Here is a 25,906-nt window from a genome sequence, read left to right as displayed (position 1 = left end):
CTATGTAATCCTTGCTTTGCCTAGGAAACTTCTAGCTTCCGGATGCGGCACCTTCAGAGCCTGCATAAGTTTGTCTTCAGAGCTACAGCTGAGTTGATCTGGTTGAATGAGAAGGAGGAGGAGGAACTAGCATATGACTGGAGTGACAACAATCCCAATATCTCAGCCAAGAGAAATTACTTCTCTGTAAGTCTAGCACAGCAGGCCTGTCATGTTTGTTTAATAGCAGCAGAAGGAGACAGAGGGGCTAGTCTGCTGAAAGCTTGGGTGGCTGGAAGACCCTACTCAATGCATCTGTGCATGTGAGAAGTGTACATGGAGAGGGGCAGTAGAGCCCGAGAATTAATTTATTTAGAATGCATTTAGAAAGGCAGTGTCTTGGGTGAATAGAGCAGCAATATGCAAGTTGAGTCATTTCAGAAGCAATACAGCTTTGTGGTTAAGATTATAGACTTTAGGCTTTGGAGTGAGAGAGATCTAAGTTCAAATTCTTTTCTATTCTTTCTTATTTTTAATTTTTAATTTTAAGTTTTTGGATGAGCATCTGAATACCGTAAGTTCAAATTATTATTCTCCACTAAGTAGCTCTGTGACCTTGAGCAAGTCATTTAATCTCTCTGGACCTCTGTAAAATGGGATAATAGCACCACTTCAAAGGGTTGTATAAAAGATTAAGATTTAATAAGTTAATCTAGACAAAGTGCTTGATATAGTATTATTTAATTGGCATTATACTCTTGGCTTCCCACAAATTTGTAAATTCTTCTTTATTTAATAATTTTTTTGTTTCAATCTTTTCATTTATAAAATGGGAAGGGGGAGATTCAGCATTGGACAATGGGACAATGCTTTTTACTCTTTTCAGTGAAAGATGCAGACAAGTAGGATTATTTTTTTCCTACTTTTAGTATTTCTACATTCAGAGGATTTTAAAGATTTTGTAAACTCTATGCAAAGAGGGAGCTTTTTAACTAACACTTTGGATACTTTAATTCTTTTTGTTGTTTATTCCTTTTCCTTTTTTTTTCCCCTTTCTTTGTTTAAGGATGGAGTCTCACTATGTTGCCCAGGGTGGCCTCAAACTCCTGGGCTCAAGCAATCCTCCTGCCTTAGCCTCCCGAGTAGCTGGTATTATAGGCATGCGCCACCACGCCTGGCTAGATAACTTTAATTCTATTAATTTACGATTCTTTAAAAATATAGGCTTCTCCTAATTGGAGAGTGGCATATGATTCTTCTTAAGAAGAAAGAATGGATGCTATAATAAAATAAACAGTATGTATGAAAACTGAAATTAGGCTATGATAGAGAAAGTGCTCTGAAAGCATCAAGGAGAAGGGATATATCTGATAGTAAGCATCAGGACCCAGCTTTACAGAATCGCTGGCATTTACATTGGGTCCTTTAGAGTCAGAGGAGAGCATTGTAGGCTGAGCAAAATCAGCCAGTCACTGATACTCATCTGCTGGTGTATGTCATGTACTGGTGTGGGTGCTGACGTGAGCTATCTGCTCCGGCCAAGTTGTCTCCTTTCTCTGCTCCAGTACTCATTTTCTGTTTCCACACTTTACTCAGGTCTGACTCAGGTCCTGTGTCCTTTGTGAATCATTTTCCAATAATTTCAGCATTTTTGCCTTTCAGTCCTCTGGCATGTACTGTTTATACATCTCATTTTGGTGCCAATCCTACGTTGTAGCCTCCTTTAAAATAGAGCAGAGAACACAACTTTTTCTTTATTGCTATCCCCTCCCTTAATAGAGCTTATTCCATAAAATTGAATTCAATTTTCAGGAGTTGACAATGGAACTGGAGGGGAAACAGGATGTATTTCGGTCTCTGCAAGACACAGCAGAACTGCTGTCACTTGAGAACCACCCAGCCAAGCAGACTGTGGAGGTATGTGACTTGAGAATGTGTGAAGGTCAAATGCTCAGAGGTTATTATTTTAAAAGTATTCAAATTAGAGGCTTTGTTCTACTGAAAGACCCAGAGGAAGTGTCAGGGATCATTTGTCTTTTCCTTTTCATCCCAGACTGTTCCTATAGCCCTCAAAAGCCTACAATCAGTTTTAGTAGTCTAAGGAAACTACTAAGAGAAACAGTAGAAGAGATACTCCTAGCTTTAGGAGGAAAAGTGACTTGGACTATATTTCTTCAAATTACTGTCCAGACATCTTGCCTCTTAGTGTGGTGCCTTTGCCCAGAGAAGAGGAACAGTGGAGGAATCCATCTATCCCTGGGTTTTTTTTTTTTTTTTTTTGAGACAGAGTCTCACTTTGTTGCCCGGGCTAGAGTGAGTGCCGTGGCATCAGCCTAGCTCACAGCAACCTCAGACTCCTGGGCTTAAGCGATCCTACTGCCTCAGCCTCCCGAGTAGCTGGGACTACAGGCATGAGCCACCATGCCCGGCTAATTTTTTTGTATATATATTTTTAGTTGGCCAGATAATTTCTTTCTATTTTTAGTAGAGACGGGGTCTCACTCTTGCTCAGGCTGATCTCGAACTCCTGACCTCGAGCGATCCACCCGCCTCGGCCTCCCAGAGCTAGGATTACAGGCGTGAGCCACCGCGCCCGGCCTATCCCTGGGTTTTGTTGGCCAGATCATTGAGCTGCAACTGAGTGTGGAAGAGGCTTGTCTATACACCTTCTCATAAAACCATGTTGGATAAAATGCAAGCCTCTTACTCATAGGAAGCATTGAGCAGATGCCAGTCAAGTATTTCCACATCTCTTCTGTTGTCTCTTCAACCTTTAGCAGAGTTCTACTTGGAGGAGATTGTTGCACATATATATTGGGTCCGCTAACCTCCTGCTCTTCTGTCTGTGTGCTTGGTTGTTGCAGGCTTACAGTGCTGCCGTCCAGTCCCAGTTGCAGTGGATGAAGCAGCTGTGCTTGTGTGTTGAGCAGCACGTGAAAGAAAATACTGCTTACTTTCAGGTATGATGGGCTTTGTGTTTGTGTGTGTGCATGTCTATTTGTGTGTGCATATGTATGGTGAAAGTAAGGTTAAAAATACACCTGTATCAGTTACCTTTTACTGTATAAACCACCACCCAAAAACTTAACTTGCTTAAAACAACAATCATTTAGTTGGCTCTTGATTCTGTGGGTTAGCAATTTGGGCTGGGCTCAGCTGAGTGGTTTTCTCATTCTGCCTGCCTTACTCATGGCTGCAGGCAGCTGGCAGATAGGCTAGGTGGCTGGCTGGTCCCAAATGGCATCACTCACATGTCTGACGGTTGGAGTGATGGGGTCTAAGGCCACACGTCTCTAGCATCCAATGGCCTGCTTCACAAAGTGGCTGTGTTCCATAGCAAGAGAGAGCAAGTTCCAGTGCACAAGTGCTTTTTTGGTTTTTTTTGAGACAGTCTTGCTCTGTTACCCTGGGCAAGAGTACAGTGGCATCATCATAGCTCTCTGCAACTTGCAACTCCTGGGCTCAAGCAATCCTCCTGCCTCAGCTTGCTGAGTAGCCACAAATGCTTTTTTATGCTTCTGTAACACTAATGTGCCTTTGGTCAAAGCAAGTCACGTGACTATGCCTGGCTTCAAGGGGAGGAGAAATAGACTCCACCTCTGTAAAATATTAGGGCTTTTTTTTCTTTTTTCAATCTGTCACAACATGGAAAAACATACTGCTTATTTTCAGATTTTCAGGTGAGAGTGGGAAGAGAAAATAAGCTATTATGTCTGTTTTTGCCCTAAATTAAATAATCTTCCTGATTATTTTGTAATCATATCAATGAATTAAAACATTTGACCACTCAAACTGTAGACTTTTCATGAAATGTACCTGATGGCCAAGTGCTGTCACTGGCCAAAAGTGAGAAAGAGCAATAATTTCTGAGGGGGTGAAAAAGGCTAACTTTTCTATGGGGTTTGGTAGGCTTTGTGGTAGTCATCACTAGTATTTTACTGGCATGGCTTTTTAAGCCCTTCAGTTTATACTGCTGTGGCCTTTGTGATGAACTATCACTAATCCACTAGAGTGTAATCAGCTTTGCTCAGCTCTGCACAGTAAGATTGTTTTTTTCATTTACATCTTGGAGTTCAGACCTATTGAGTTCATGGCATCCTTCTCTTGTATTCCCGCAGTTCTTCAGTGATGCACGAGACCTGGAGTCATTCTTGAGGAACCTCCAAGACTCCATCAAACGAAAATATTCCTGTGACCACAACACCAGCTTATCCCGCCTTGAGGACCTGCTCCAGGACTCCATGGTGGGTGTTGTATCAGTGGGGATGATTACTTCTGAGAAACAGAGTAAACCATGTCAGCTGCTGCTGTTTATATCCTTGAAAGCTCCGGGGCAATGGGTCATTTGTTGTAATAAAGTTCGGCTCACATTCGAATAGAGTTTAATCGATTTTGTGCTGTCCCTTTCCTTTTTTCCTTTTCTTTCCTTAAAGAAGTTGCTAATAAGATTTCTTTGGGTATGTTATAGAAGTAAAGGCCTAGTCATCTCTCCCCCTGAGCCACTTAATGCTCATCATACTTTCTTTGCATTGTTCTTATTTTAATGCAATAGTTAGAGCCAAGGGTGAGGTATAGAGCATGAAAAATAGGGTTGAATGGGATTAGCTGATATCAAATTCTTTTTTACTCTCTTATGCCAAAAATAGTTAAAACATGCAGTACACCTGAGCCAAACTTTTCCTCGTTGGTAATTTTCTTTCGGTAATGATGAGGTATTAGAAAATTGAATTTGACTAAGGACAACATTAAAATCTTATTTAGATACAATGTAATATTTGTCCAGTTTATTTATGTGGCAACAGTAACTTTCAAAAAATAGTTTTGCATCCATTATTTAATCCAAATTGATTTTATATTCATTTTCTCCAGTGAATTATTCTTTCAACCGTGCTGGAGATAGAATTAGCAGCAGGGCTGCTTACATGTATTGAATGTGTATTCCAGAGTTGGCAAGACAGGGCTCAAGCTACATCTCAAATTAAGATAGAAGTGTATATGCAATAGGGAAATTACTTTTCCTGTGTGAGAAGCTAGGGGAGTTTCACATTTCAATAGAAAATTCTAACTAAGAGAACCAGAATAACCCAAAACAGTTTATTTTTTTGGTGGGTGAGATTTAGGCATTTGTGAACATTAGCTGATTTTTTTTTTTTTTCACACTTTCAGGTATTGTAAACCTATGAATGGGTTTACAGTCACCTAGGCAAATAGTCTGTTAATTTAATTAATTTGAAATGAAGAATAAAAACCTACTTTTTCAGATGTTGTCTCTAAAATGTCTCTCTTGGAGGTACTACAGGTATGAAGGAGGAATGTAATCCTTGGCTATTATCTCCTCCCTCCCACAGAGTACCTTCTGTCATAGGGTAACTCCTCTGCAGTTGTTGTCACATCTTCTCTTCTCGAGGGTTGCTGCTCTGTTCCCTCCTCTCCAGGTCAGGGGCGTCGGGTTGGCGGCATCATCGGGGCATGGAGTCACCTGGGTCTGCTCCTCAGCTTGTCCTCAGCTTGTCCGTCAGGTTCGGGAGCATCTGTCCTGGCTTCTGGTTCTTTTCAGAACTTTTACCACGCTGAGCACTTGGTCTCTGGAGTTTGAGATGTTTGGCTGTGGGTTAGACAGAAATTGACATCTTTATTGCAAGGAAACTGAAATGGGTAGACCAGCTCTCAAGTATGGAAGTGTGGCTGTCTCCCTGATATATTCCATTCCTCTTTCTTAACTAATAAGTTAAAGTTGTATTTCTTCCAATCATGCTCCCGGGGACAGGCACAGGTAGTTTGTTTAAGCATTTCTTTTTCTTTACATGCATATTCTTAATTCTTTAATGGCATTTCCTCACATTATTAACTCTTTACTCTCATCGTATCTATGCCTATCCCCCTTCTGGGGACTTTTATACCTCAAAATGGACTTAAAACATCCTGGTTAACAGATAAAGGTTATCTTTTACTTGCTAGTGGAATTGGTAGTAGATTGCTACCAATTTTGTTGTCAAAAAGTTCATTAGTTTTTAAGATTATTGGGTTTTCAGAGATTTGAGAGTTTCAATTTTGCACGATACTTCTTTCAAACCAATCAAATTTACACGAATATAGCACAAGATACTAAAAGGTAAACCCTAAATCATTTATCATGATGCCTTCACCAACAGCATTGTTGGTTGAAGAGCTAAGATCTTTCTCTAGAAAGCTTAATTCAATTTAGGAAAGTACAATATTTGTTTGGAGTGGAGCTTGGGAGATATAATTATTTAAAAAGTTTTAAATAACTATAACTCTAGCTTCACCTAAGCAGAAAGGGAAGAACTGGTTTCTACCAGTGAGAAATTTAATAATAATAATAATAATATGGTTGTTATTATTATTGTTTTTAACTTTCATGTTCTCTGAACCATATTTGGGGAAGTCCTTTATCAGCTGTATAGCTGTATTTGGCAGCTTGAAGTTTGTTTTTGTTTTTGTTTTGTTTTTTGCATGTGGCTTTATGGTTCATTGAAAAGGGCACAGGGAGAAAGTTGCAAATTTTGCGTACATGGTAGAAGACAGAAACATTCTCTCCTTTTTTCTTTGTCCTTGTTAAGATGGCTCCACTAACGATCCCTATGTAACTGAGAAATGACATTCTCTGAGGGAGTGGAGCCCTCAGTTTTCTTTGTTCACTTAGTCACCCTGAGCAGCAACATTAATGTCTTTTTGTTTTTCTTCTCATTTTATAGGATGAAAAGGAGCAGCTTATACAGTCCAAGAGTTCCGTTGCTAGTCTTGTTGGGAGGTCAAAAACCATCATTCAGTTAAAACCACGTAGTCCTGACCATGTGCTAAAGAGCACCATTTCTGTTAAGGCCATCTGTGACTATCGGCAGATCGAGGTGAGGAGGTGGAAAAGGTACCTGTGGGCTCCGGAGGGAAGGAACAGAGAAGGGAAGCCTTTAGTTAGGGTTATGATGATAAAGAAAGATCAGTTTATAGAATTTTTAAAATCAGAATTTAAACATGCTTAAATCTCTCCTATCATTAAAAAAAAAAGCCTCAACTTTATAATCTTGAGCTACTTTCTGCCTCAGTGATTGGTATTGTCATCCACCCAGTTGCCTAAGTGATGACAGAGATGGTACTTGGTAGCACCTGGGAGATATCCCTGTCCATATCCCCCAGAGCTAGTAGGACCACTAAGTCAATACTAATTTTTAAATATCCCTTAAATGTACTTCTTTCTATCCCTGCTGCTACTACCCTAAGTTGGATCATAAGTTTCTTCCACTTGGATTATTGTATCAGCCTCCCCATTCAATACATTCTTTACCCCACCACTGGCATGATCTTTTTTTAAAAATGATACTCCTCTGCTTAAGTCACAGGACAATTTCTCATTGCTCTTGGGAGAAAGTCTAAACTCCTTAATGTGCCTTTAAGGTCCTGAATAATCTATCTTTACCTCCGTAGCCAAGACTTGGTCATTTCCTTTCCATTGTCCCCTGGTAAATTACACTTGTCACACAATATTGTAACTACATACCCCACAAGAATATGTGGAATATAGACCATGTTTGCTTACCATTGTACCGTTTTTTTTCCCTTTTTTTTTTTGAGACAGAGTCTCGCTCTTTTGCGGGGGCTAGAGTGCCGTGGCATCAGCCTGGCTCACAGCAACCTCAGACTCCTGGGCTTAAGCAATCCTTCTGCCTCAGCCTTCCAAGTAGCTGGGACTACAGGCATGTGCCACCATGCCCGGCTAATTTTTTTTCTATATATATTTTCAGTTGTCCAAATCATTTCTTTCTATTTTTTTTTTTAGTAGAGACAGGGTCTCGCTCTTGCTCAGGCTGGTTTCGAACTCCTAACCTCGAGCAATCCACCCGCCTTGGCCTCCCACAGGGCTAGGATTACAGGCGTGAGCCACCGTGCCTGGCCCCATTGCACCATTTTTATCTCTAGTGTCCTAGCACGTAGTAGGCACACAAGAAATATTTGTTATACAAAAGAATGAATGAATAAAAGAATGGGATTGCATTTTTCTGTATCTCTATTTCTGTCTAGAAAATAGAGATAATAATGTTGGTCACTTGTTTCCCAAGAGAAAGACTTGATGATTCCAAAATGCTTAAACATTTTCAGGAGTTTAGGTGGAATGATAGGAGGAGATAGTATCACAAAGCAATGTTTTGATTATTCATGTCTCATTAATTTGTATTCTAACAGTTTTGGTGCAGAGATTGCTCTTGAGGGTCTTATAGTCAGTCTCCTTATAACTTTCATTTACCAAGTTACTTGGCATGTAACACTTGTTTCCTTGATTTAATAAATACTTGTTTCCTTGATGTCACGATTTTCCCTGTGTTATGAATTTATACCCATTATCTTTTGTCAAAATCAAGAGCCTTCACTAAGTGATAGCAGATCTTAAGCAGATTTTTGTCTTAAGAATTTCATAGCCTTTGGGATCAGGCACCAGGTTGTAATGAGTTCTTGATTTATCCATTAGCAATAACTTAGGAATTTGTCTCTTCAGATCACTATTTGCAAGAATGATGAGTGTGTGCTGGAAGATAATTCCCATCGGACCAAGTGGAAAGTGATCAGTCCCACAGGGAATGAGGCAATGGTGCCATCAGTCTGCTTCCTCATCCCCCCACCTAATAAGGATGCCATTGAGATGGCCAGCAGGTAACTTTGCTCAACTGCCCCAGTACTGTGGCCTCTGCTGTTGGCCTGGTTGAACTGAAGGAGGGATGAACCTGCATTTGTGATCTCCTTGAACAGAGCGACTAAGTTGTCAGGTTTCTTCTGGGAAAGACCTCCCTTTAGGGATATCAAGTCTCATACTACCAGCCACATAGTAGATCTTCAATAAATATTTTCGTTCAGTTGAAGTATATAAATTTCATTTTTAAGGAATTCTTGCTTATGAATAGTTTATTCTCAGAAGATTGATTTTTGTAATGACAGCTAATTTTATTTCATTAAAGTAATATATGTACGTATTTTAGAAAGTTGGATTATGCTTCAAAGTTTATTATAATAGAAACTAGCAGTCACTTCTCTGTCTCCCACTCCAAAGTTCTACTTCCCAGAGTTAACTATTTCTAGTTCTTTTAGCAGATTTTACTGGGTTTTAATTGCAGATTTCCAAATGTGATTTTTTTCCTGCTATTTCCTGATTTGTTTTTCAACTTTGGAAATTATCTTATTAACTTCTTACACTAGGAAATCAACATTTGGCTTTCCACATACACACATATGCCCATGCATATACTTCTTCTTCACTCATCTTCCAAATGTAGTTACATCACAGTTTTTGTTTAAATCAATATTTTTGTTTGGTTAGTACATTAAATTGTTTAGGCCGGGCGCGGTGGCTCACGCCTGTAATCCTAGCACTCTGGGAGGCCGAGGCGGGTGGATTGCTCGAGGTCAGGAGTTCGAGACCAGCCTGAGCAAGAGTGAGACCCCCGTCTCTACCAAAAATAGAAAGAAATGATTTGGACAGCTAAAAATCTATATAGAAAAAATTAGCCGGGCATGGTGGCACATGCCTGTAGTCCCAGCTACTCGGGAGGCTGAGGCAGTAGGATCGCTTAAGCCCAGGAGTTTGAGGTTGCTGTGAGCTAGGCTGATGCCACGGCACTCACTCTAGCCTGGGCGACAAAGCGAGACTCTGTCTCAAAAAAAAAAAATAAAATAAAAAATAAAAAATAAAAAAAATAAATTGTTTAAAGCTGAGCCACATAGTACTCTAGAGGGTTATTGTGAGACAGTTGTGCCTAACCTTGCTGGGCTCATCCTCTGCCGCTCCCCTTGCTTGTTTGTACTCAGTCACTCTGCTCTTTTTCCTGTTTCTCATGCACAGCAAGCATGTTCTCACCTCAGAGCCTTTGCATTTCCTGCTTGCTTCAGATATTTACATCATTTACTCCCTCCATTCAGTTCATCTTGTCACCCTCATGGACTGCCATCCCTACTCACTGCCTGTCACTCCCACTCATTGCCTGTCATTATCTCCTTTACTCATCTTTATTTTTCTTTAGAACATGTAATATGCATTTGTTTGTTGTTTCTCTCCTCGTATGAGAGATTTTGTCTGTTTTGTTTACATCTGTATCTTCACCTAGAACCATTGCTGGTACATAATAGGTACTCAATAAATGGTTTTTTTAATTGAAAAGAATGAATGAGTTGGTAAGTGAATATATATATGAATAAATTTTATTTACTTTCCTATATAACTTTTTATTACCTTGGAAAAGGTATTTTGTTTTTTAGTTTGGTTAGTTGTCTATTTGCATATAATGAATTTATCCTCAGAACTCTCCTATTTTACTGTTAAAGGTTTTCAATATGGCCAAATACCATAGATAATTTTCCTCTGTATTTTCTCTTGGAAACATCTCTTCTGGACCATTCTGTCTTCCTTTTCTGGTTTGGACCTGTCCTGTAGGCCTGATTCAGTACTGACTCTCTGGCATTTCACTTCATCTTCACCTTGGGGATTCACTTCACCTCTCTTCTCTGTTGGACCCTCTGATTCCTAGATTCCAAGTCTTACTTATTAGTTTTTTTCCCTGGTTTCGTGGATCACACTCTCCAGTACCTTACTGAAAAAGGTTGCATGAGAGGTAAATTTTTTGAGACCTCTCATCTCTGAAAATGTCTTTCTTCTCCCTTCATAATTAACTGACCAGATACACAATTCTTTTGGACATTACTTTCACTCTGAACCTTGAAATCATTGCCCTATTGCTTTCTAGCTTCCAGGATTTCATGTTGAAATGTACAGTGTCATTTTCATTCTTTATCCTTTTTTAATTTTTTTAGGTTTACGTAACAGTAAAATTCAGATATTATAGTGAGCAGTACTATTGGTTTTGACAAAGGCTTGGAATTGTGTATCCTCCACCACTGCTATGATACAGAACAGTTTGATATTTTTACGTTTTGAATGAAATCTTTATTTCCCTGGAAGCTTTTAAACTCTTCTTTTTGTCTCTAATCTTTGAAAGGGACCCCTTTGACTGAGTCTTTTTGCATTCATTGTGCTAATGAATATAAACTGGAAACTTCATCTTTTGGATCTGGGAACATTTTTCTTGGATTATTTTGTTCTCTATGTTTTTTCTGTTCTTTTAAGAATTCATATTTTTCAAATGTTCACCCCCTGAACTGGTTTTCTAAAGTTCTTGAATTTTTTATCTTTTGTTTCTTTATATTTTCATTCTTCTTTTGAGATTTCCTGAGCTTTTTATTTCAACTTTACTGAAATTTTAGTGGGATTTTTGCAGAGAAGAAAAATAAATTAATGCTTTTAACATCTCTTATTTAACTAATGTCCTGGCTTCTTGTTTTCCATCCTATTCCTTATATCTCACATTTCTTCTCAACTTAAAGAAATTCAGAGTAACTTGGTGTGTTTGTGAGTGTCTCTGTGTGTGTTTGTAAGTCTTCTAGAAGTTGAGATTGAATTAGGCATGGAATGCTTAAGAAAAAATCTTCTCAAACCATTTGTACTCTAGTATCCTTTTATATACTAGATGAACTTCTTAAGTTGCTATTAACTTTTAAACAATTTAGCATTTTTGTAAATATATAGAACATAACAAATCACTTTTTAAGCATCGATATCATCATTTTTCAGCAATTCCAAATGGAGTTATTTTATTTATATTTTGTTATTGCTCTCCCTGGTTATTTCTTCTCTTTAGCTTCTCATAATCATGTTAATATTATATTCAGGTTATGTTTATGAGGTTGCTTAATGTGCTAGCATAATATATGTAATACTTTAGTAAATCCAAATTGAAGATCTGGATCAATTTAGTCTAATGATTCTTGTGTTATTGGTATTTGACTTATTGCCTTTCTCTGTTCAACATATAAGCTTAATTCTACTAAAGCAATCATATTTTTCCTTAGAAGGTCTTTAATGTGAAGCTCAAATCTTACAAAAGCCATAGTCAGATTCTGTGTTATTTCTAGGGTGGAGCAATCTTATCAGAAGGTGATGGCCCTTTGGCACCAGCTACACATTAACACCAAAAGCCTTATCTCCTGGAACTATCTGCGGAAGGACCTTGACCTTGTACAGACCTGGAACCTGGAAAAGGTAACTGTGAAAACTTTACCCCAGGCTTACAGCCTATTGGTAAAGTTTTTCTAGAAGGAACTTCTTCCATTACTTTGAGACTTTCTACCCACATGCAGTAAGGTGGAGTCAGAGATACTATTTCAGAGTTAGGGACCTGAGGGTTTTACAAACTAGAAACAGTAGTTTGAATGGTAAAGAAAATTCCTAATTAAAATAAGTAACATCTTTGGTCTTGGCAAGAGGAGAAGGTTTCAGGCTTTTTGTCACTGTAGGACAAGCATCTCTTTTATGTAAGAGTATGTATTAATAGTAGGTGAATACCAGTGAAATAACAAATATTAAGATTATGTCCAGGGGGGCACATAGGGTGCTTTTAGGTTGTGTAATATTCTGTTTCTTGATCTGAATGCTAATTAAATGAATGAGTTCAATATATGAAAATCAATGTTTACAATTATAGTTTGTGCACTGCTTTGTATGTATGTTAAACTTCAGTAAAAAGAAGGAAGAAAGAAAGTGTTATGTTATCATTCTATTGCAATTTCTTCTGGCTTTTTCTTTCTAGCTTCGATCCTTTGCACCAGGGGAGTGCCACCAGGTTATGAAGAACCTCCAGGCCCACTATGAAGACTTTCTGCAGGATAGTCGTGACTCTGTGCTCTTCTCAGTGGCTGATCGCTTGCGCTTGGAAGAGGAGGTAGAAGCTTGTAAAGCCCACTTCCAGCACCTGATGACGTCCATGGAAAATGGTGTGTGCATTGGGAAGAGGGAAAGAGAATAGTGGAATGAGAGCCCTGAAGGGTGCTGCAGGACCCTTCATATAAACTAGAAAATAACATCATCACATTTTTCCATTTGAGTTGCTAAGAAATTTGAGGTAGAGAAAAACTTGTAGAGATGAATTCTCAAAATTAGATAGTGGAAGAAGTTTTGATATTTCACTTATTATTGCTAATCAACCTATCACATTTCTGTGATATATATATTTCACAATATAACGTGTTTGGATCCTCAAAGATGGGTATATAATGTGTGAAATTTAAGATCATCATTTTATCGGTGGGATATCAGGTCTCTAGAGCCAGTAATGCCCTCTGTCTGAGGGTAGCTCCGTTTTCCTCATATTTGCTTGTCTTCTGCTGTGGAGCTTAATGGTGTTCTGTGCTTGTGCATTCACAGAGGACAAAGAGGAGACTGTGGCCAAGATGTACATTTCAGAGCTGAAGAATATCCGGCTACGCCTGGAGGAGTGTGAACAGAGGGTGGTCAAACGCATTCAATCCCTTGGCAGCTCTAGGACTGACAAAGATGCCCGGCAGGACAATGCATTAAAGATTGCAGAGCAAGAGGTAAGGCCTAAGAACAAGATGGGTGCTGACTGCAGAGGGAATGCCTTCAGAATTAATTAGATGGCAAAAGAATATGGATCCTAAGAAATGAAGAAATGGACTGACAGTCCTACCCAGGGTTTCTTCCCTGTAGCCTATAAATGTCTTTTACCTATGGAGAAGCATGATTTCAGCTCCACATGTATTGCTGACTGTTGATTAGTTTCCTGCAGAGTTGAGAAGGCAGACAGACTAGTAAATTGTTCTAAGCAGTGCATTCGGGCTGTGTATTTTAAAACTGCTTAGTAAAGGTGCTGCACTCTTTTCTATCCCTTATGTACCTGTGCTACTTTCAGTGACATGGTTACCTTCAGTCATATGACTCAATACACAGAAGGAAGGACTCAGATTCTAATGTGGGCTTTGATGCACACTCTGTCCGTGACTTTGAACAACTTAACTCATCCTTAGTTTCCTTTCTTGTAAAATAGAGATTATAATGCATGAGTCACATAGTTGTTTTAAAAGTTATATATAATGAGCTTCCTAGAAAAGTAAAGTACAATAGATATAGGGTAGAGTTCTTGAAGTAAAAGCAGCAAATTATTGATTGCTTTATTGTGTCCTCTGAAGCATGCAAAGAAATATAAGCCAAGGCCTGTGTTTTTGGCTTATAGTGTAGTTAAAGAATAAAAGGTTAAGTTATAATTGGAGAGTTCAGTATAACAGATGTCATAAGATAGAAACTAGTGTATTTCTAGATTTCCAAGCAAAGATCACTGTAGGAATTTAGGGTGTTACTAGAACATTTCTACTTAGAATGGTATGAAAGAGCTCTATGAAGGCTATTACATTTGATCTGGGAGTTTAAAGAGGATGGAAAGGAATGGTTAATGAGGAGGAGTGATTTTTCTTACCTTTCCTAGTTATTCCTAAGCCTAAAGAGAAGGGTGAGAGGGCAGTATAATTTTTACTGGCTGAGAGGGATATAATATGAGACATATTGTATGAGCCTGTAATTCTTGTATGAAGCTTTTTACTTTTCTGTAGAGTCATCCAAAATCTATTTGTCCCTAGAAAATAGAACACACTAAGAAATAAATGTCAATATTCATCTCTTCTAAAAGACTGCCCCCTTTTTATAACTTTATGTTTTGAAATAATTTCAGATGTATAAAAAAGTTTTATTCTCATACCTTTACCTAGATTTCCCATGTTAACATTTTTCTACATTTGCTTTATCATTTTCTTCTATGTATATATATATATATATATAATAATATTCTTTTTTTATCTTGAGAGTAAGTTCCTAACATGATGTTCCTTTACCCCCTAAATACTTCAGTGTGCATTTTTTTAAAAAAGGAAAGTTTCTTACATATACATGGAACAACAATTAAAATCAGAAAATTACCATTGATTTAATACTGTTATCCAAGCTCAGACCTCATTAAAATTTCATCAGTTGACTTAATAAAGCCCTTTATACCCCTATTCCCCCAAAATATTTTTGGTCCAAGGTTCAATCTAGGATTACATGTTGCCTTTAGTTGCAGTGTTTCTTTAGATTTCTTTAATTTGAAACAGTTTCTCACCTTTTCATCATCTTTTATGACCTTAACATTTTTGGAGATGCAGACTGTTTATTTTATAGAATAAATGTAGAATATTTTGTCCTTCTGTTTTGTATTTATCTGAGGCTTCCTCATGATTAGATTCAGGTTTTACATTTTTGGCAGGAATGCCACAGAAGTGATAGTGTGCCCTTGGTACATGGATGTGTCATATCAGGAGACGTGAGACAATCATTTGTCTCATTATTGGTGATGTTAACTATAATTCCTGTCTACTATTTTCCCTTTGTAATTACTGCGTACATTATGGGGAGATACTTTGAGACTATTTAAATACCCTGTTTTTTTCCTGGGCTGGTGGTGCTTATAATTCTATTGTTTTGAGAGGACAAGGTGGGAGGATCACTTGAGGCCAGGAGTTTGAGACCAGGCTGGGCACCACAATAAGACACCATCTCCACAAAAAAATTTAAAACAATTTTTTTTAAATATCCTGTTTTTCATCAAACTTCTGTCAGCTAGTTTTAGTTTAGCCTCTATTGTTGATTCTTGACTGAATCAATTATGAAAGTATCACATTTGCAAAAACTGATTTTTTAATTTTGTCGTTCCTTCTCCATTTTTAAAATTTACATTCTATTAAAAGGGAAAACCAACCTTCCTTCTTTTTGCCTGCCTGCCTCTCTGCTTCCCTCCCTTCCTACTTCCCATTCTTCTTTCCCTCCTTCCTTTTTTTCTTCCCTTCTTTTCTCCCTCTTTTCCTTTCTTCTTTAGTTATTTATGTCGATATGTACTCACAGTTTCTTATTTTATTTAATCATATATAATTTGTTACTATCATTGTTTTCATTATTTTGATGCTCCACATTTCCCAAATTTAGCCAGTGGGAGCCTCCTGTGTCCTTTTAACATGTCCCTGTTGTTGTTTGAGTTCTTTTCTTTTTGACAAAACAAAGTGTTCCAGATTCATCTTGCCTTTGCCAGCCGCAACCCTGGAATCATCTATTTCTCTAAGGAGTTCTGATTCTTTTGGGTGAAGAATGTTATTTAGAAACCAAGATCTGGGTGCTGAGTGTGCTCATTGTTGTTGGGATGTCATTACTTATAGGATCACTTGGCAGACAGAGCTAGAAAACATATACTTACATATATGCATATATACACAAATATTATATATATATGCATATATACATGTATATATAAATATATAACATATATAGAACAATTTATTTATTGATCCATGTCTCACACACACACACAATCATGAATTCATACATATCTATCTTCATCCAATTCTAAAGCAATAGCTAGGACTCTAGGTGTATGCCACTATGTCCAGTTAACTTTTAAAACTTTTTGTAGAGATAGCAGTCTCACTATGTTTCCCAGGTTGGTATCGAACTCCTAGCCTCAAACGATCCTGCCTCAGCTTCCCAGATTGCTGGGATTATAGGGGTGAGCCACCATGCCTGGCCCTATTTTTACTTTTCAAATTTTTTTTAGAGACAGGATCTCACTGTGTTGCCCAGGCTGGAGTACAGTGGCACAGTAATAGCCTACTGCAGCCTCCAACTCTTCGGCTCAAGTGATCCTCCCACCTCAACTTCCCAAGTAGCTGGGAGCACAGATGTGCACCACCACACCCAGCTAATACATGTTTTGTTCCTGGCAGCGTACCCAGGAGGATTTGCAGCAACTGAGGTCAGACTTGGATGCTGTTTCCGTGAAATGCAACAGCTTTCTCCGTCAGTCTCCATCTGGTTCAAGTGTCCCAACTCTGCGCTCAGAACTGAATCTGCTAGTGGAGAAGATGGATCATGTCTATGGTCTCTCCACTGTCTATCTGAATAAGTAAGTGAGCTGAGGTTTTGGGTCCAAAAGGTAGTGTTATCCATTGGGATAAGAAGGGGAAAGGACTGGAGTGTTCTATGAATAATCCAGAGACAGTACAGATCTTACATGTACCCATGAGGAGAGGTGTTGGCTATAGTTCCTAATAACATGGACTTGGTTCATTTGCACTGCAATAAACAAACGTTAGTGATATGGATAAGGAGTTGATTTGCGGTGATAGGACTCTTTTGTACCTCATCTCTGTTTGATTAGATACCTCTGAATAACACTTAAAGACATTATGAGAAAGGGAGAGAAACTAAATAAAAAGAAAAGTTGTCAGCTAAACTAGATATTAGTTTTTGAATGTCTTCCCCCACCCATCCGTCTCCACCCATGACCTTCAAGAGTAGCAGATCTTAGACTCTTTACAGTGTCAGGTGGGTTTCTGGCCTAATGCCTCTTGTCCATGAGTCCACCACATATGTGCATGTCCCAGTACAACTTAAAACTTTACTTTGAATTGGCTTAACTTGGCAGCATATATACCACGCTTTCTTGTTTTCACCAAACTCTGTCATCATCTAAAAATGGTGAAATTGATTTTGGTAGTTACATTTTATGAACCCCTCTGCAGCACTCTAGGTATGTAATCTAGCTCTTAAAATTTATATGTTGATGAAAGAAGATGATTTTATCCCCACAGATTAAAGACAATCGATGTTATAGTGCGTAGTATACAAGATGCTGAACTCTTGGTCAAAGGTTATGAAATCAAGCTGAGTCAAGAAGAAGCAGTACCAGCAGATCTCTCAGCTCTGGAGTCCCATCGGTCTACGTTACGGGTAGGTTGCTCTGAGTTTCTTAGGAGAGTAATTGAACGTATCCATTGCTTTGGGTTAGCAGAGAAATTCAGTTATTTTTTTTTTTTTTTTTGAGACAGAGTCTTACTCTGTCACTCTAGGTATAGTGCAGTGGCATTATCATAGCTCACTGCAACCTCAAACTCCTGGGCTCAGGTGATCCTCCTGCCTCAGCCTCCTGAGTAGCTGAGACTACAGGTGCGCACCCCCACACCCAGTTAATTTTTCTATTTTTTGTAGAAACAGGGTCTCGCTCTTGCTCAGGCTGGTCTCAAACTCCCGAGCTCAAGCGATCCTCTCCACTGGTCTCCCAGAGTGCTAGGATTATAAGTGTAAGTCACTGAGCCCAGTCTGAGAAATGCAATTTTGGAAGATATGACACTGATTTAAGTTTGCATTTGAATTAGGCAGAATATCATATTTAAATATTTTAATAATGTATTCAAAGAAGGAGGGGCTCAGAAATTTGTATAGCTAGAAATGGAAGAGAAAGGGCTATTTTTTAAATTTATTTTCTCCCTTTTCTCTTAAATCATGGCTTAATCAGATATAGTCAATGGTTATGCCGTAAGTTTATAAATTACTTAGCTATTACCACATTTGATTCTCACAAGCCACTCTGAAGTGGATGAGATTTTTATCTCCAGCTGCAGGTGAGATCATGTTGGTTTCATAGCACATAGGCAGTGAAGCCAGGTTTTAAATACGAGTTCTTTGCACATTTCTCTATATGGTACTGCCTGCCCTTGGCTTCCCAGTGTGCATCAGGAAAGCAGAGACCATGACCTGTGGAGGTGTTTCTGGCATAAACATTCTAAGGCACAATCACAGATATGAATTGGAGCCAGCTGTAGACAATGTCCTTGTTTCCTATCTCAGTGTGAATTCTTTTTAGTGTGGAGAATATTTACCCTGTTTCTGTGCTTACGTTTTTGTAGCACTGGCTTAGTGATGTGAAGGAGAAGAATTCAGTGTTTTCAGTCCTAGACGAGGAAATTGCCAAGGCTAAGGTTGTGGCAGAGCAGCTGAGTCGTCTGACACCAGAGCGAAATGTGGATTTGGAACGCTACCAGGAAAAAGGTTCCCAGCTGCAGGAGCGTTGGCACCGAGTCATTGCCCAGCTCGAGACTCGGTAAGTGGTGGCCCCACCTTTTCCTCCTATTAGAGTTCAGGGACTAGGTCTTAAACAAAAATAGTTATATCTGTGTATTCATGGTTTTTTGTTTGTTTTTTGGTTTTTGTTTTTAGCGTGTTTTTTTTTTTAGAGACACAGTCTTGCTCTGTTGTCCTGACTAACACTCCTGGGCTCAAGTGATCCTCCTGCCTCAGCCTCTTGAGTAGCTGGGACTCTGTCGTCCCACCACCACACCTGGCTAATATTTTTATTTTTAGTAGAGATGGGGTCTCCCTCTTGCTCAAGCTGGTCTCAAACTCCTGAGCTGAAGCAATCCTCCCCGCCTCAGCCTCCCAGAGTGCCTAGGATTATAATGCCTAGGATTATAAGCATGAACCACCACGCCCGGCCTCCAGTTCTTGTTTTACTCACTTTGAATCCAACTATGAGCCATTTCTCATAGTGGGGCTTTGTAGCATTTCTTGCTTCCATCTCATTTGCTGATTCAGTGGTGTTTGTTACTAGCAGTCCTGCCTTGGATGACAGATATGAATAGGAAAGAGAAAAATTACATCTTTCTGAGGCTAAACTGGGTAGGGAGAGGGGTTTAGCAACTCATATAAGTATGGATTGATTCTCTCTAATTGAATTACTATCCCACGGCTAGTTGATACTAACAGAAGTGGTATAACTATTACTGGAAATAAAGGAAATTACTATTTTTCACCCCTACCTCTCTGCTGAAGAAATTATAGTGATTCATAAATCATAACTGTGGTACACTGACAGGTACTCCATCATCAGGGTACAGAAGTGTACAGCCAGTACTACATTCTTGGCAATCCTGGTAATCCTTGGTAAGCTAGGTCAAAAATGTGACAAAGATTATCATGGGATGCCAGACCACAAGGCAGTTTCCAGGGCTAGTAGTGCATAACTGGTTTCTGCTCATTTTTTACACCATAGGGCACTGGGTACATGCATAGGTCTCATTCAGCCTTGCATTGTTGTTCCCCATAAATAAAGATGCATCCTTTGTGGTTAAGCCCAACTGGGAGCATGGGCTAAGGAGGGAATTGCCTCATTTACTTTACTGTATTTATAGCAAAGTATCTGATAGCAGTTTCCCTTTGCTTCTGCAGCCAATCTGAGCTAGAAAGTATCCAGGAAGTTCTGGGAGATTACCGAGCCTGCCATGGAACTCTCATCAAGTGGATCGAGGAGACCACTGCCCAGCAGGAAAGGATGAAGCCAGGCCAGGCTGAGGATAGCAGAGTGCTGTCGGAGCAGCTCAGCCAGCAGACGGTGGGTGTCGCAGTAACACAGTAGAAGTTGCAGGGGAATAGAATTAGTTCATTATAAAAGAAAATAATGTTCTAGCAATTAAATCTTCCCCTAAATGGCAAGCCCCTTCTTCTTAGATGGGTTCAAGAAGGATGGTCTCAAGATACTGGTTTCACATTTAGGTTAGAGGACCTGTAAAGTCCCTTCAATCCTGAGTTTCTATAACTGTATATTAAAACCATTAGATGGGCAGATTAAAATTATCTTCATTTTGTTTCTTGATACTACATTTTATCTTACTAGGATTAGAATTTGGGGATTTGGAAACCCAGGGAAAGCTGTGAGTGGAAGAAAATGATTTCATTTAAAGCATTTTTCTTGGTGTTTTGTTTTGTTTTAGCATTATGGTTGAGAGTATGAGGTCTGGAGTTACGTTACCTGGATTCCAGTCCTGGTTCACTCTCCTACTATGAACGCTTTTAACAAATTACTTCAAGGGGTGGGGAACCTACAGCCTCAAGGCCACATGTGGCTCTCCAGATATCCATGTGTGGCCCTTTGACTGAATCCAAACTTCACAGAACAAATAAATCCCTTTATTAAAAGGGATGTTTATTAAAAGGCTGTACTCAAGGATCCAGGAGGCCACATGTGGCCCCAAGGCTGCAGGTTCTTTTCCTCATTAATGAAATGGACATAATTCATTATTTATTTAACCTGCCCTATAGGGCTATTTTTATTAGGATGAAATGAAGTGATACATGTAAAATTATTAGAACAGTGGTTCTCAAAGTGTGGACCTCAGACCAACAGCATCAGCATCACCTGGCAGCATATTAGAAATGCAAATTCTTGAACCCAACCCCAGACTCACTGAATCAGAAACTATGGAGGTGGAGCCCAGCAGACTATATTTTAACCAGCCTTCCTATTGATTCTGATGCAGCTAAGGTTTGAAAACCACTGCCTTAGAACATAGTAAATGCTCAGCTGTTTCAGTGATGATAATGACAACAATGATGTTGTACTGTTTGGTTCCTAGGATCTGTTTGCAGAAATCGAGAGAAATCAGACAAAATTGGACCAGTGTCAAAAATTTTCCCAGCAATACTCCACTATTGTGAAGGTAACTTTGCCACATCCACAGGGAACAAAAATGGTCTTCAGCTTAGGAAAATCTGCATTGTCACTGTAAGTTCTGTTTCTGGACAAATTAAGCAGAGCTCTTATGCTAGAGGCTGGCTGTATTCTTCACTTATGCAGATGTGTACTTCCTATGGCCCCAGGCTTGGGGATGCTCAGAGAAGTACCACACATTGGCTGGGATTGGAGGAGTCTCCATTTGGGTGACCATAGATAGGCCTCTTAAACTTATCATGACAAAAACAAAATGTTTGGGTTTTCTTCTCAAATATGCTTTTCACTTGTCTTTCCTATCTCAGGAAATAATCTCGCCATTTTTCTTAGTTGCTGAGGCAAAAATCCCAAGAATCGTCCTAAACTCTTCTCTTTGCTTTAATGTTTATATTCTCTGTTGGCTCTGTCTTCAGATATGTCTGACTACCTCTCATTATCTCCCCTGTTTCCCTAGTTCACAGCTGAGTGAGGAATCCTCTGTAGACCACTACAGTACCTCTGAGCTAGTCTCTTGCTTCTGCTCCTTCCTCCACAGACTGTTTTCCCACACAGTAGCCACACTCCACTTTTTAGAACATACTGTATGTCACTGAATCTTGATTATAGCCCACTGATTATAAGCGACACCATAATTTCATGCATACCAAGAAAAAGAAAAGAAACTGCCAATTGTGTGACAAACCATTGATTGTAAGATATATTCCAATTTTAGAGATACTTAAATGTGGAGAAAAGATGTTCCTTATAATAGATGAAAAATGGTACATCAGATCATGTCACTCTCCTGCTCAAAATGGTCCAATAGCTTCATATCATATACATAACAAAATTCTAAGTCTTGTATGGTTTATGAAGACATTCATGATCTGGCCCTTTCCTGTTTCTCTTACAATATCTTTAAAGAAAAAAATGATTTGAGATTATTATATATTTATTTGTTTATTCTGTGACTTTCCACTAGAATGTAAGTTCCAGGGGAGCAAGGTTTTTTCTGACTTGTTCTCCACTTGTGTATAGGATTCAAAACAACGGTGGGTACTTAGTAGATTGCTCAACAAATATTTTTTGAATAAATACATTTCTTCAGTTAATAGCAAAAGATTTGGTGTAAGAAAGAATTGAGTTCAAATCCTAGCTTCACCCTTTTCTAAGCTTGAGACTGAGCAAGTGCTTAGTCTAAGTTTCTGTTGCTATCTCTGTAAAATGGGAACAATGACTACCTAACTGAATGATTGTAAAGATTCAGTGAGATAACGTATACATAGACCCATGCCTTAGCAGCTAAGAAAAATGGCAACAGTTAGTGGTAGGAATTGCTTTTATTATTATTATTATTATTTTATTATTGTTGCAACTACTATTTTTTTATGGGTTCCTTCAGGCACTTGGAATTTCATATTTTTCTTCTGCCCAGAGTTTCCTAAGTAGACAATAGAAGCAGGACATTCTAGGCAAAGGAACTGCATCATCTAAGGCACAGAGGAATTAAAATACATGATTATGTGAGGACATAGCAAGTATTCTGGTGCAGCTAGAAGCTACATGAGGAGCAGTGACTATGAAGAATGAGTGGGGAAGTTGGGGCCATTGTATCGAGGCCTTGCTGAGCTGTTTTGGCTTTGTCTTTTATTCTTGCTCTTCAAATGTTGTCTTTGAACCAGTAGCATCAGCATCACCTGGGAGCTTCTCAGAAATGCAGAATCTCAGACCTATTGAATCAGATTCTGCATTTTAATAAAGTGCCTAGATGATTTGTATGCATAGTAATGTTTGAGAAGCTCTGCTCTAGGTCACTGAAAGCTTTTAAGCAGAGTAACAATGTGGTCATCTTTGGGTTTTAGAAAAATTATTCTGGTGGCATGGTAGAGAATAATTGGAGGTAAGGCTGGAGGCAGTGAGAGTACATAAGAGGCTACCTCACCCCTCCATGTGAGAGATGAAGAGGACCTGGACTAGGGCAGCACTCTCAGGGTTGTGAGGGAGCGGCAGAATAGCATGGTGAAATGAGAAGAGCATTGGTTTAGGGATTAGAAGACTGAGATTCTGCTGTTCACCCACCGAGTTAATTAGGAAAATTCACGTCCCCTCTCTGGGCTTTAGTTTCCTCACATATGAAATGAAAGAGTTGCTTGGTGAACAACATACTGTAACTCAGGAGTCAGCAAACCATGATCCTCAGGCTAAATCTAGCCCATACTCTAGCCTGTTTTTCTATGGCCCAGGAGAAATGGTTTGACAAAAATTTTAAAAGAATAATATTTCATGACGTGAAAATTATATGAACTTCAATTTTCAGTGTCCATCAGCAAAGTTTTATTGTAACAAAACCATGCTCTTTCATTTACATATTGCCTATGGCTGCTTTCACCCACATGACAGAAATAGTATGGGCTGATATTCTTCTCTGCCTGGCCCTTTGCAGGACATGTTTGCTAACCTCCTGCCTAAATGGTCACCAAAATGCCTTCCAGCAATAAAATGCTGTGATTCTATTACATGATGTGTGTGAGCTATAAAGCCCTAAGTAAATATAGTGAAATTTTTTCCTTTCCTAGGACTATGAATTACAACTGATGACATACAAGGCCTTTGTGGAATCACAGCAGAAGTCCCCTGGCAAGCGCCGTCGCATGCTTTCCTCTTCCGATGCCATTACACAAGAGGTGAAAAGGGTGGGGGAAGAAAATACGCCATTGTCTTCCCTTAAGGAAAGACTCATGTGTCTGGCCTCATTTTGATGTAGGCCTCACTTTTCTGTTGAGTATGAGACTCCATGAGAATTTCTCTTATTTTCAACTATTTACATTTAGCTTTTTGGCAGATAGTTTATCTAAATTGTTCTTTTGAACTATATAGTTCATGGACTTAAGGACTCGCTACACAGCATTGGTGACCCTAACAACTCAGCATGTGAAATACATCAGTGATGCACTCCGCCGGCTGGAGGAGGAGGAGGTAAGGATGTTTGTGTCCTAAATTTTCATTGAAACTACAATTAAAAATCCTTAGCCTGGTGCAGTGGCACGTGCCTGTAGTCCCAGCTACTTGGGAGGCCAAGGTGGGAGGATCACTTTAGCCCCAGAGTTCAAGTCTAGCCTGGGCAACATAATGACATACCATGTCTAAAAAAAATTTTTTTTTAAAAATCCTGTGCCTCATTTGTCAAAATTTAAAGTACACACAGCCCCAGTTCTCATTATTTGCAATAGTTGTGTTCTATAAAGTTGCTGCATTGGCAAGTACTGAACCATTGCTCCTAGGGGAATTACAGGGTTAGGTTCCTTCAATCCTCTGGTCATAACACTTGTCAATAGATCAGTACATAACCTTGTTTTATGCATGTTTTTGTTTAAAGACAGTTTACCATTTATTGTTGACTCACTAACATTGAACTCATGGCAAAAAGCACTGGTAACTTACTTCTGAAGCTTATCTAACATATGTATTTTCTCAATGAGGCACATCACAGCCACACTAGACAGCACTTAAGCACTATTTGAGGCCATTTTAAACAGTGAAATCATGTTATGAAGCAACAAAAATCATAGAAATGTGAAAAACATGTCACTAAGTCGACTGGGAAAAGGATACTCGTGTGAGAGCCAAAACAAGAAGGCAGGGTATTGCCTTTTTTTACCTCAGCTGGTAACATGTACATTGGGCAACTAAAATTTTTTGCTGCTCTGTACATGGTTGGGAATGACCACGAAAGCAGCTCAAGTATTGACTTTGGAGTTACAAATAAATTTTAGCGAGTGGATGAATTCAACAAATACAGAATCTGTGAATAGTGAATAATAAGGATTGACTATATTGTAGCCAGCATTCCCACTTCCAAGTATCTTTATTATAGAAATGTAAGCACATGAAGAAAAGAATGTGAGCCAGACATGGTGGCTCACACCTGTAATCCCAACACTTTGGGAGGTCGAGGTGGGAGGATTGCTTGAGGACCGGAGTTTGAGGTTTCAGTGAGCTGTGATGGTACCACTGTACCCCACCCTGGGTGACAGAGTGAAATCCTGTCTCTAAAAAAATAAATAGATAAAGAGAAAAAAAAAGTTGTAAACAAAGATTGGAAACTTCTAAATTCCATACAGTGGAATGCTATCAAGTTATTAAATAATGAAATAGATTTAAGTGAATTAACATGGAAAGATATTTATAATATATTGAGGAAAAAAGTTAGTTATAACTGTATGATTATGATTTCAATAAAAACTATGTGTACTGCAAAGATAAAATATGGCATAGAAACAAGTTTATACGTATATATAGTCAAATTTCTGGGGAAATAAGATTGAGCCACATATATTATGTATTTCAGATTTGTGTTGATTTGTTGTAATGAACATATCATCTTTTTATAATTATAAATATCTTCTATGTCTTTGCAAAGTAAGTTTCTACATATTCAATCACTCTTAGAAAAGCTGTTGAAAACTTTAACCATACCATCTTTTGCCTATGTAAATTAGCGAGCCTTTCTTTCTGTCAATACATACCTAATATCTCTGTAGGCTTCAGTCTCCTCACCTGTAAACCTAGGAATTATGAAAATGAATAAGATGCTGTATGTGAAGGGCTTTTTTAAAATAAATAACTATTAAGTGCCTATCATATATATGACAATACTTTTTTTCCTTTTTTTTTAGAAAGGTGTTAAACCTAGGTATAACAAATTTAGCTGTTAGTATCACACAGACACCTGTGAG

At 38.7% G+C, this 25,906-nt stretch overlaps 1 protein-coding gene across 5 annotated transcripts in view; it reads left to right on the top strand.

The window, feature by feature from the left end:
* MACF1 (microtubule actin crosslinking factor 1) overlaps nucleotides 1-25,906 on the top strand; it is a 314,885-nt gene that overhangs the window by 156,617 nt on the left and 132,362 nt on the right. For all 5 annotated transcript variants that reach the window (XM_045548191.1, XM_045548189.1, XM_045548188.1 and 2 more), the window contains 16 exons: nucleotides 25-186; nucleotides 1,792-1,896; nucleotides 2,844-2,939; nucleotides 4,098-4,223; nucleotides 6,696-6,848; nucleotides 8,489-8,643; nucleotides 11,950-12,076; nucleotides 12,624-12,807; nucleotides 13,238-13,407; nucleotides 16,633-16,811; nucleotides 17,500-17,638; nucleotides 18,595-18,788; nucleotides 19,913-20,075; nucleotides 21,097-21,180; nucleotides 23,747-23,854; nucleotides 24,048-24,146. In XM_045548191.1, coding sequence (XP_045404147.1) covers nucleotides 25-186; nucleotides 1,792-1,896; nucleotides 2,844-2,939; nucleotides 4,098-4,223; nucleotides 6,696-6,848; nucleotides 8,489-8,643; nucleotides 11,950-12,076; nucleotides 12,624-12,807; nucleotides 13,238-13,407; nucleotides 16,633-16,811; nucleotides 17,500-17,638; nucleotides 18,595-18,788; nucleotides 19,913-20,075; nucleotides 21,097-21,180; nucleotides 23,747-23,854; nucleotides 24,048-24,146 — 2,244 coding nt within the window. The remainder of the gene's footprint in view (nucleotides 1-24; nucleotides 187-1,791; nucleotides 1,897-2,843; nucleotides 2,940-4,097; nucleotides 4,224-6,695; nucleotides 6,849-8,488; nucleotides 8,644-11,949; nucleotides 12,077-12,623; nucleotides 12,808-13,237; nucleotides 13,408-16,632; nucleotides 16,812-17,499; nucleotides 17,639-18,594; nucleotides 18,789-19,912; nucleotides 20,076-21,096; nucleotides 21,181-23,746; nucleotides 23,855-24,047; nucleotides 24,147-25,906) is intronic.

The sequence above is a fragment of the Lemur catta genome, chromosome 3 (genome assembly GCF_020740605.2).
Source record: "Lemur catta isolate mLemCat1 chromosome 3, mLemCat1.pri, whole genome shotgun sequence".
Taxonomy (NCBI): Eukaryota; Metazoa; Chordata; class Mammalia; order Primates; family Lemuridae; genus Lemur; species Lemur catta.
Note: the sequence above shows the minus strand (reverse complement) of the source record. Positions and strands in the feature narration are given on the sequence as shown.